General features: G+C 43.8%; 1 protein-coding gene across 4 annotated transcripts in view; it reads left to right on the top strand.

The window, feature by feature from the left end:
* Positions 1–8510, top strand: part of TRAPPC9 (trafficking protein particle complex subunit 9) — a 397590-nt gene extending 389080 nt beyond the window's left edge. For all 4 annotated transcript variants that reach the window (XM_058177413.1, XM_058177411.1, XM_058177412.1 and 1 more), the window contains exons 22-23: positions 1462–1685; positions 4052–8510. In XM_058177413.1, coding sequence (XP_058033396.1) covers positions 1462–1685; positions 4052–4231 — 404 coding nt within the window. In that variant the 3' untranslated portion in view covers positions 4232–8510. The remainder of the gene's footprint in view (positions 1–1461; positions 1686–4051) is intronic.
* Positions 8511–12010: the final 3500 nt, after the last annotated feature.

A 12010-nucleotide genomic window follows, 5' to 3' on the forward strand; every position in this document is an offset into this window, starting at 1 on the left:
ATTTATTTATTTATTATTTATTATTTTGATTTATATACCGCCCTTCTCCCGAAGGACTCAGGGCGGTTTACAGCCAAATAAAACAGAGATACAAAAATTAAAAGCATTTTAAAAGACTAATTCAATTAGGCTAAGAAACTAAAACTCTATAAAACTAAAACTCTATTAAAAGCCCCCATTAAAAACTATTAGGCCAGCCCTGCGCAATGAAACAAAAATGTCTTTAGCTTGCGTCGAAAGGTCCAGAAGTCATTAGCAGCGTTCCAATATTTAAGGGGCGGCCACAAAGAAGAGGGAGTCAAGCTATTCTCCAAAGCACTTGAAGGCAGGACAAGAAACAATGGGTGGAAACTAATCAAGGAGAGAAGCAACTTAGAACTAAGGAGAAATTTCCTGACAGTAAAGACAATTAACCAGTGGGACTGCTTGCCTCCAGAAGTTGTAAATGATCCATCACTGGAGACTTTTCAGAAGAAACCGAACAGCCACTTGTCTGGAATGGTGTAGGGTCTCTTGCTTGAGCTCGACCCAATAGCAATCAGTTTTATTCTGATTGATTGAACTAATCAAGGAGAAAAGAGAAGCTGGAATTAACGAGAAACTTCCTAACAGTAAGAACAATTTATCAGGGGAACGGCTTGCCTCCAGAAGTTATGGGTGCCCTACTGTAAGAGGAGACTGGACAACTGCCCTATAGGGTCTCCTGCTTGGAATGGAATGGAATGGAATGGAATGGACTAGAATAGAATAGAATAGAATAGAATAGAATAGAATAGAATAGAATAGAATAGAATAGAATAGAATAGAAAAAATAATGAAGGGAAGGGAATGGAATGGAATAGAATAGAATAGAATAGAATAGAATAGAATAGAATAGAATAGAATAGAATAGAATAGAAAAAATAAGGGAAGGGAATAGAATAGAACAGAACAGAACAGAACAGAACAGAATAGAATAGAATAGAATAGAATAGAATAGAATAGAAAAAATAATGGAAGGGAATAGAATAGAATAGAAAAAATAATGGAAGGGAATAGAATAGAATAGAATAGAATAGAATAGAATAGAATAGAATAGAATAGAATAGAATAGAATAGAATAGAATAGAAAAAATAATGAAGGGAAGGGAATGGACTAGAATAGAATAGAATAGAATAGAATAGAATAGAATAGAATAGAATAGAACAGAACAGAACAGAACAGAACAGAACAGAACAGAATAGAATAGAATAGTTGTAAATGCTCCAATACTGGAAGTTTTTAAGAAGAGATTGGACAACGATTTGTCTGAAGTGGTGTAAGATTTCCTGCCTGAGCAGAGTGTTGGACTAGATGACCTCTAAGGTCCCTTCCAACTCTGTTATTCTAGCCTAGCCTAGCCTAATTTAGGATTTCACATTCTCGAAGCAAAACACATTCAAACCCCCCCCCTCTCCCGTCTATCTCTTTTTGTATTACAGATGTGTTGGTGGAAGGAAAACCCTGCGACTCGGACATTGTAGCAGACTGCACCGTCGGGGATCCAGTGAAGCTCGAAGTGAAACTGACCAATTGGAGCAAGCACAACGTCGGACCCTTCTCCCTCACTGTGATCCCCTACCAAGATTACCAAAACGGCATCCACAATTACGATCTCCAAGACGGCATCACTTTTGTTGGCTCCAACACCTTTTACATCGATACAGTTAAGTCCGTGCTGGATCGTATTTATTCTGTCTCCAAAGTTGAAACCTTAAAGAAAGGAACGTCCGGTGGCGTTCTGTGATATTTTATTCAACAATTTCTTTCAAAGGTCTTTGGAATTCCTCACATTTCACTGTTTTAAAAAAGTTTGGATTTGTTTGCTTGATCGCTTGCTTGCTTACATTTTTTTAACTTTATCTTCTACTTTGTTAAACACCAGAATGTTTTACATCACCGATAAAAATAATAAAGTATAAAATAAAATCAGTACGCCCTTTGTATAGGTCAGGGGTCTGCAAACTTGGCTCTTTTAAGACTTGTGGACTTCAATTCCCATCTCTGACATCAATACAATTGAACGTGTCCAGAAATATTTTACAAGAAGAGTTCTTCATTCCTCTGAAAACAATAACATTCCTTATCCCACCAGACTTGAAATCCTAGGCTTAGAAAACTTGGAACTCCGTCGCCTTCGACAAGACCTAAGTTTAACTCATAGAATCATCTATTGTAATGTCCTTCCTGTTAAAGACTACTTCAGCTTTAATTGCAATAATACAAGGGCAACCAATAGATTTAAACTTAATGTCAACCGCTTTAATCTAGATTGCAGAAAATATGACTTCTGTAACAGAATCATCAGTGCTTGGAATACTTTACCTGACTGTGGTCTCTTCTCATAATCCTAAAAGCTTTAACCAAAAACTGTCTACTATTGACCTCACCCCATTCCTAAGAGGACCATAAGGGGCGTGCATAAGTGCACAAACGTGCCTACCGTTCCTGTCCTATTGTTTTTCTTTTCTTCTTCCTATATATATATATGCTTATACCTCCCTATATTTTCTCATATATGTGTTTATATAATATATAATCTTTTTGTATGATGCCTACATATATTGTTGTGACAAAATAAATAAATAAATAAAAATAAATAAGTCTTAAAAGAGCCAAGTTTGCAGACTCCTGGTATAGGTAAAGGTAAAGGTTCCCCTCGCACATACGTGCTAGTTGTTCCTGACTCTAGGGGGCGGTGCTCATCTCCATTTCAAAGCCGAAGAGCCAGCGCTGTCCAAAGACGTCTCCTTAGTCATGTGGCCGACATAACTGAACACCAAAGGTGCACGGAACGCTGTTCCCTTCCCACCAAAGGTGATCCCTATTTTTCTACTTGCATTTTTTACCTGCTTTCGAACTGCTAGGTTGGCAGAAGCTGGGACAAGTAACGGGAGCTCACCCCGTTATGCGGCAGTAGGGATTCGAACCTCTGAACTGCTGACCTTCTGATTGACAAGCTCAGTGTCTTAGCCCCTGAGCCACCATGTCCCTGCCCCTGTGTGTATATCTTTCACATCGATAAACTGGGCTCCAGTTATCCTTCTACCAACTGGGTAAATTAATTAGGTCTCCTTGACAAGCATGAGGAATTGTATGGTTGTGCTACAATGCACACAACCCAGGCTTTCCTTTAAAATCATGTGAAATTTGCAACAGCGGCATCTTTGGTGTCCTCTGAAGTTGGCTATTTTCTTGCAGACGTTTCATTACCAAACTAGGTATCATCATCAGTGCGCTGCGGGGTTCTCGGTGCTTGTTGTGGCCCGCCAGTGGATTTGGCAGCAGATTCGGACAGTCAGGAGGTTTGGGAGGAACACGGGCCAGTCCTGGAGTCTGGGGAAGGCTTTGGGGAGGGCTCTGCGTCAGAGGCAGAGAGCGGGCTAGAAGCAGACTCCTTGTCCCGACAAAAACCCCTTTTTATTAAGTTACTGTGAATTCTTCTCATTCACATCCAACAAAGTCTTTCAAGGGAAAATTTACAGTCACAGACGTTATCTGGCTTGGAGAGCTGTGAGGTCGATATCTTCAAAACTTGGCAAAGATTCACAAACCAATTAAGCAAACTAATTGTCTCCTGCAAACTCCTCTCCCCTTTCGCTCCTCTTTTATCCCCTCTGGGAGGGGCCATTCATCGTCCACCTGTGGCCTTACTCCCAAGTCGACCCTTGTTCTTTAGCTGTTCCCTTTATCTGGCAACTCTGAGCGTGCGCACACTGGGAACAGGCTCCAGCTGTTCGTCTGCCTCACTGATGTCTGACTCCGAAGGCAGCTGATAACTGGTATACGGCCCAGGCTCCCTCTCTGCCTCGGATGCAGAGCCCTCATCAGAGCCTTCCCCAGACTCCAGGACTGGCCCATCTTCCTCCCCAATCTCCTCACTGTCCGAAGCTGCTGCCAGCTCTGCTGGCCGCTGGCGGGCCACAACACTAGGATGGAGAAACGGAACATACACACACACTCACCCGCACATGATTCCTAAATTTTGCCTTGTCCGACTCTGCTCCAATTCTCCCATCCTTTTTCTTTCAGGTGAAGCCGACAGAAAACTCCATGTGTGTCGGGGCGATTCTATTTCTCTGCACGGGTGACTTTTACCTGAACATCAAGTTTCACGAAGGCCACGCGAGCAAGGAGTTTCCCCCTTCCTGGTTATGCCTGCCCAGCGTTCACATCCGAGCGGTGCACTCCGTGATCCAGACCAAGTTGTAAATGTCATTGGTAGCTAGTCTAAGGTAGCTGTTCACCGCCTTGCTCAGCACGGCTGGCCCTGGGTTCGCCTCTCACTTTCTCTCTCTCTTGCTTTCTACTCCCAAGTTTTCTACATGCCTTGGAGAGGCAGTGTTTAAGTACTACCTGCAAGTAGCTAACCGTAACCGGACAATCGCTTTGGCTCATTTAAGAAAAGGCAACGTTGGATACCAAGGAACTGGATTTTCGTCATTCTCAATGGTTTACAGCAGGAGTCTCCAACCTTGGCCACTTTAAGACTTGTGGACCAACTCCCAGAATGGAGTTGAAGTCCATAAGTATTAAAGTAACCAAGTTTGGTGACCTCTGGTTTACAGAGTGATCTCTTTTTTAGAAATACGTTTCAATTATTAAGATATACACAACACTGGACTGTATCCACTGATTTCTGAAATAATCCTCAAATGAATTGCATCCTTGCTTGTCTGTTCGGAAGATGTTTATAAAGTTACAACATAAGTCATGACCTGCGCTTCTAATTTTTTTTTTCTATTCTATTCACTTGAGCTTTTTTTTATTCTTTTAAACTTTTAAAAAAATGGGGCGCACGGAGGCTGAAAACGGGTTGCGCAGAGGCCAAAAACGGGACGTGCGGAGGCCGAAAACAGGAGTGTGTTTTATGGAGCCAAAAATACTGTAGTTTGCTTTTGATTTAGGCAATGACATTTGCCCGCCGTGAATGCACAGATGGAAGTTAGAAAGACTGGTTGGAAATGAATTTTCAACGGGCCTCTGTGGCTCAGACTGCTAATGCAGTCTGTCATTAACAGCAGCTGCCTGCAATTACTGCAGGTTCAAGCCCCACCAGGCCCAAGGTTGACTCAGCCTTCCATCCTTTATAAGGTAGGTAAAATGAGGACCCAGATTGTTGGGGGCAATAAAAGTTGACTTTGTATATAAATATACAAATAGGATGAAGACTATTGCTAACATAGTGTAAGCCGCCCTGAGTCTTCGGAGAAGGGCGGGATATAAATGCAAATAAAAAAAAAAATTCAAATAATTACAGCCCATCCCAGCTCCCTTTAGCTGCTGTCGGTGACCCCTGCTATGAACTGTCATTTGCAAAACCCTTCGTGGTATCATGGTTTGCCCCATGGATTCTTAGAGGAGTGATTATCATTCATTTTGCAGACAGTTCACACTGCCCAACGGCTGCTTCTAACCAAAAGATTTTAACTCCGAAACTTTCTTTTCTAATGGCTCCTTTCGAAAAACGCAAAGCATCCATTTCTTACAGAGTCGCTTCCACGCAACGCAAACCTTCCGCAAAAAGAATCCCTTCTGATCTTCCCGTCTTTCCTTTTCCTTTGGCTGAAGGCGTTCGTTTAATTTGGGTTTTCTTCTTCTTTTGATTTTTGCAAAGAAATCAACATCGTATTTCGACAGTACGGGCTGATGGGATTGTAAGATGAATTTGCACAGGCTTCTAAGGGTGTTAATTTAGGCCTGAATTATTATTATTATTATTATTATTTTAAAAAGTACAGAAGTCAGACTGTGGCAATAGAGCAAAAAAAAAAAAAAATCAAGATTAAAGGCTAGCAGTCAGTCGCATGAAAGATGCTTACTTAAGGGATATCTTTCTCCTGCCTTTCTTTGCTTAGTCCAAATTTGCTTCGCATCATCCAATATTAAATAGCTGTTGTCTCAGGAACCCATGGAGCAGAAATCCTGATTCTGCATTCTCCTTGGCGAAGAGGATATTATATTATGCACCTTCCCTCCCTTCTTAGTAAGAGATGCTTATCCTATTTCACTTGGCTGACACGCAGAGCCTCCCTTTGCTGAGAAATCGGGGTTCACAAAGGCCCAGGGGACGGGCCCCCATTTAAAATCTCCCTGGATACGGAGCTCTTGCTTCGATCTGTAATCGCTCTATTTTGATTACGTGTAGGTGGTGGTGTTGTTTTAATAAGAAAAATCAACCTGCATTCCATTTCCACACAGGCGGGGTGGAAACAAATCTGCATTTCATTTTATTTCTTCTCTCACCCAGCTGAACGCTCTAGTTGTACTGATTATATGATAACGGAGACATTCAACCCCCTTTTAGAAAATCCCTGGATTACTTCGACCCAGGTCTTTAAAAACCCGCCATACAGAAGCATTACCAAAAGAGTTAAAATCTTTGTAGCGGGTTTCTTCGACAAGTTACCTGCGGTTGCTAACCTGTTGTGACCCAGGCCCAAGTAGGTAGTAGGAAACTCAGTCAGTGTAAAAACAAACAAACTTTATTATAACAGCTGAGAATTAACTCAGCATAGTTCAACTAAACTAAACTAAAGCAAATTCCTCCCAACACAATTCCTCAGTCCTATCACCAACCTTGGTCCAATTAGGCAAACTGCCAAAGGCCTTTCTTGGCAAAAGTTCAGAAGACACCAATACAAAACAAATGCAGCAACAAAGCTATCAATGTTGTTTTCCGGCAAAGAGCCCAAACATTGTCGCTGGTCTTTTAAGCTTTATGGGAGGGGCCAATCATCTCTTGGCCCTACTTCCAAGTCGTCCTCTTTGCTTTAGCTGCTCTTGCCTTCTGGCAGCTCTTCTCATGCATGCATTAGGAACAGGCTCCTCCTGTTCCTCTGCCTCACTACTGTCAGCCTCTGGAGGCTCCGGAGTCCGCACCTCACTCCCCAATGGCCCTGGTCCCACCTCTGCCTCCAATGCAGAGCCCTCATCCGGGCCTTTCCCAGCCTCCAGGACTGGCCCATGTTGTTTCTCAGCCTCATCGCTGTCCGACTCTATTGCCAGCTCCGCAGGCTGCTGGCGGACCATAACATAACCTGTTTTGTTTGCTTTGGGTGAGCGGCTCCCATTTTTCACTCATGTGAAACGATCAAGAAATCGGCAGTCTGTCCTGCTTACCACCGATACCACGATACCGTGTCCGAACACAGCAGATATATTTCCACATTGTCTTCCTTGCCCCCCACCCCCACCTTTCCTCTTCTGCCTCGCGGTCAGTTCAGACGCAGCTTGTCAGTAAGACCTCTTTAATAATAAATATCGCTCCACTCAGAGCGACCTTCCCGAGTGGCTCCATTTTAGGAACTTAGCCTCTCCCTCTCCTCTTGCTCACTCGAATGATTATCTGGCTTGGCATTTTTTTTCCCCACTGCACGAAATCCGAAGAAGAGACACAGCGTTGGTTCAAGAATCCTCAAAAATGATAAGTTTCTACTTAGCGGTAAATTTCCTAACAGAGTACTCGTGATTTCACTGAGGTGTGTTTATGTGTCTTGGCACATTCACATGGAAGTACCCTGTTTCTCTAAAAATAAGACCTCCCCGGATAACAAGCCCAATTGGGCTTTTGAGCACATGTGCTAAACTAAGCCCCGCCTGAAAATAAGCCCTCCCCAAAAATATTTAAACACATGCGCAGCCGGTCCCCACCATTCCCTGGGTTAGGGAGGCAGAGCTGGAAATCAGGTAAGACTGCAAGAGGAGGCCCGTCTTGCTCCACACGCCCCAAAATAATAAGACCTCCCTGAAAATAAGGCCAAGCACTTACTTCTGGGTTCAAAAAGGGCCGTGGTGTGGCTCAGGCTGTAAGAAGCCTGTTATTAAAACACAGCTGCCTACAATTACTGCAGGTTCTAGTCCCACCAGGCCCAAGGTTGACTCAGCCTTCCATCCTTTATAAGGGAGGTAAAATGAGGGCCCAGATTGTTGGGGGGGCAATGAGTTGACTTTGTAAATATACAAATAGAATGAGACTATTGCCTTACACACTGTAAGCCGCCCTTAGTCTTTGGAGAAGGGCGGGATATAAATGTAAATTAAAATATATATATATATATAAGACAGGGTCTTATTTTGGGAGAAACACGGTATATTCCACAGAAAGTTGTAAGGCTACCTCTTGTTTTAGTGCCTTGCCTTTTACACGTTAAACTCTTTAATATATTAGAATTCCACTCGAGTTTCCTGCAGGCAGTGCACTTAAAAGATATCATCTCGGTTGTATGTATGTGTAAGTTATTCTCTTTAACGCCTCCGCTCCCAGAAAATGTGGTTGATTTCATTATCTCTTAATGTGGTGTGTGATGGGTCAGCTTTGGCTTGTAAATCTGAGGTGACACCATTAAATGTGTTAAGCCCTTCCGTGTTTTAAAATCTGTTACAAATTCAGGACAGAATTCGGCCTGTTCTGGGTGTGCTCGTGGCAAATTGAAACCATAAATTATTTGAACTTGTCAAATAAATAGCTTTCAAGGCTTTTCTTATCCAACCGCTGGGCTGTCTTTATTTTCGTTGGGATTTATTTTTTTTTATCATTTCTAATTATACGTTTCCCTTAGTAGCAGACAGAATGTGGAACAGAAAGGAAACTTTCAGATTCTCCCTCCATCAGGTAATATAGTATAAAGTTTTTACCCCACCAAAAAAAGTACAAGGTTTCTCAAAATAAAACGTAAGTCAAGGAACCCTCCCTGGAGAACTTATCTGGGGCTGTGCTCTGCCATCTTGAATTTAAAATTGTGTCAGAGGCACAGTCAATTGTGAGACTCTCATTGGGAGACTCAAATCGTGATTTTTTTTTTCTTCCTTCTGAAATTAAGGAATGGATATAATTTATCAGCCTGTCGCCAAAGGATTAACATTTGCCAATCACACCATCTCTGAGACCTAGTTTTGTCTCTTGGATAACAGTCCTTCCGAGCTTTTCTCTTTGTGGCAGAGAATTCCCAAGACACTTGAAACATTGGTGCAAAATAGCGTGATTGAGACGCAGTCCCAGATTGGAAAGATCTGGGCTAACAATCGATTAAATCGGTTTCCCTGAAAATAAGACCTATCCCGAAAATAAGACCTAGGATGTTTTGTGTGTGTGCCTAATATAAGCCCTACCTCCAAATAAGCCCTACTTAAGAGCCTATGCAGCCGTCCACCCACCCATTCCATCTGGTTATTCGCGGTGCTGTGGCCACGAGGCAAGGCGGAGGGGTGGTGGAGCCACCCCCTATCCCCTGCACCCGGCTTATCTCAGGGCCCATGTAGCCGGTCCATCTGTCAACGTTCCAGAAAACCCCTCCTGCAGAAGAGACTCCGAAACCAACATTTTTTCAAAGTTCTTTTACTAGCATAGGTAAACTGGCACAGTTGGAGGAAAACCGAAACTGGGGGTTCCGGTTCCTCCCTCAGTAATACAAACCCCAAAATCTTCACCCTCATGACCCTACTGCCGGTCACATGCTCCAATCCTCAACCGTTCCATGTCGAAGCATCACTCCAGCCGCTCCTTCTCCAGATGCGAACCCAGCCTGACCTTGACCGGCAGAAAATGTTATTATGTCTAACCATCCTTTGCACTACCACCCTCCTCCCCTCCTTTCCCACAGAGGAGAATTGTGGCAGCGCATGGAAGCCTTCGGCTTAGTATGGCTTCCAAAGCTGACACCATCCACGCCCCGACACCTGCCTCGCAGTGGCAGCACCAGCAGCCAGGTGCAGCAGGCGTCCACATGGCTATTGGCCTACTTCTTTGCTTGCTCACAGCCGCAATGGAGCAGGAGGTCCTGAGGTAAGCCAGTGGAGGTGTGTGGGGCAACTCTGCCCCCCCCACCTTGCGGCAGCAGCACTAACACACTACACAGCTTCCTTGCATGAGCAAACCGAAGAAGTGGGCCTCCCATATATGAGGAAAAAAATAAGACACCCCCTAGTGCATATGTGCCTAATGCAAAATAAGCCCTAGTGCTTATTTTGGGATCCCAAAGAAAATGGGATCGTGGTGGCTCAGGCTGTAAGAAGCCTGTTATTAAAACACAGCAGCCTGCAATTACTGCAGGTTCAAGCCCCACCAGGCCCAAGGTTGACTCAGCCTTCCATCCTTTATAAGGTAGGTAAAATGAGGACCCAGATTGTTGGGGGCAATAAGTTGACTTTGTATATAATATACAAATGGATGAAGACTATTGCTTAACATAGTGTAAACCGCCCTGAGTCTTCGGAGAAGGGCGGGATATAAATGTAAATAAAAAAAAAAAAAAAGACCCGGGAAAATTTATTTTCGGGAAAACATGGGATATTTCCCAGGCATTATTGTGATGCTGGAGAAGACTCTTGAGAGTCCCTTAGACTGCCAGAAGATCAAATCAGTATATCATCTTCTTTTAACAACCCCATAATCCCTTGCAGGGTAGAGTCTGGGCAACTGACTGGAGCTAGCAGAGTGTTTACTGGCCGGATGCCCTTCCTGTCACTGATGCGGAGTTTTGTTCAGCAGATATATTCTCACTGTGCCCAGCAAAGCTGGCTGAGGAACTCTGGGAGTTGAAGTCCACAAGTCTTAAAAGAGCCAAGTTTGCAGACCCCTGACCTAACCCAAGAATCAAGAGAGCTATTAATACCACTCTATAAAGCCTTAGTAAGACCACACCTGGAATATTACATCCAGTTTTGGTCACCACACTATAAAAAAGATGTGGAGACTCTAGAAAGAGTGCAGAGAAGAACAACCAAGATGATGAGGGGACTGGAGGCTAAAACATACAATGAATGGTTGCAGGAACTGGGCATGGCTAGTCTAGTGAAGAGAAGGACCAGGGGAGACAGGATAGCAGTCTTCCAATACTTGAGGAGCTGCCACAGAAAGGAGGGGGTCAAGCTATTATCCAAAGCACCCGAAGGCCAGACAAGGAATAATGGATGGAAACCAATCGAGAGATTCAACCTGGAAATAACTTTCTGACACTGAGAACAATCAACCAATGGAACAAAAATTGCCTTCAGAAGTTGTGGGAGCTTCATCACTGGAGGCTTTCAAGAAGAGACTGGACTGCCATCTGTCAGAAATGGTATAGTGTCTCCTGCATGGGTGGAGGGGTTGGACTAGATGACCTACAAGGACCCTTCCAACTCTGTTAATCTAATCTAAAAAACCCCCACCCAATGGGACGGTGCAAAACCAGGAGAGGGTTATCTTAATATTCGGTGAAATCAGAGTGATCCACCAAGCAAAGCATCCGTCCCAGCAGAACCCGAGGTCCATGGTCTACAAAAGAAGTAACGGTGGACCTCAATTTACGACCACAATGGGGCCCAAAATTTCCGATGCTAAGTGTGAGAGTAGTTAAGGGAGCTTTTGCCCAATTTGCAACCTTTCTTGCTGCCGTTAAGCGAATCACTGCAGTTGTTAAGATAGGAGCACGGTTATTTGAGCGAATCCGGCTTCTCCGTTGACTTTGCTTGTCAGAAGGTCGCAGGAGAGGATCACGTGACCCTGGGACACTGCAACTATGATAAATACCTTCCCTTGGATTTGAAACACGTTCTTTCCTACTTGTAATCACAGTTGCATCCAACTGTAGTCCTCGTCCTGCCTTAGGTACGAAAGCTGGCTGGGCGACTTTGGGCCAGGCGGTGGTGAGTTCTAGTTCCGGCTTAGGCAAAAATAGCTGGTTGGGTAACTTCGGGCTAATCTCCAGGAAATGGTGAACTGCACGTGAAAGCCAGCTGAGTCGGTTGCCAAGCGTCTGACTTTTGATCATGTGACCATGGGGGATGCTTCAACGGTCATAAGTGCGAACAATGGTCATAACCTCATAAGTTTATAAGCCCCCAGAAGTTGTAAATGCTCCAACACTGCAACAATGCAACAATGCAACAATGCAAATAATGCAAATAATAAACACTGGAGGTTTTTAAGAAGAGATTGGATAACCATTTGTCTGGAATGGGATTGGGTTTCCTGCCATACAGGGGGTTGGACTAGAAGACCTCCAAGGT

This window comes from Ahaetulla prasina, chromosome 3 (assembly GCF_028640845.1).
Source record: "Ahaetulla prasina isolate Xishuangbanna chromosome 3, ASM2864084v1, whole genome shotgun sequence".
NCBI lineage: Eukaryota > Metazoa > Chordata > Lepidosauria > Squamata > Colubridae > Ahaetulla > Ahaetulla prasina.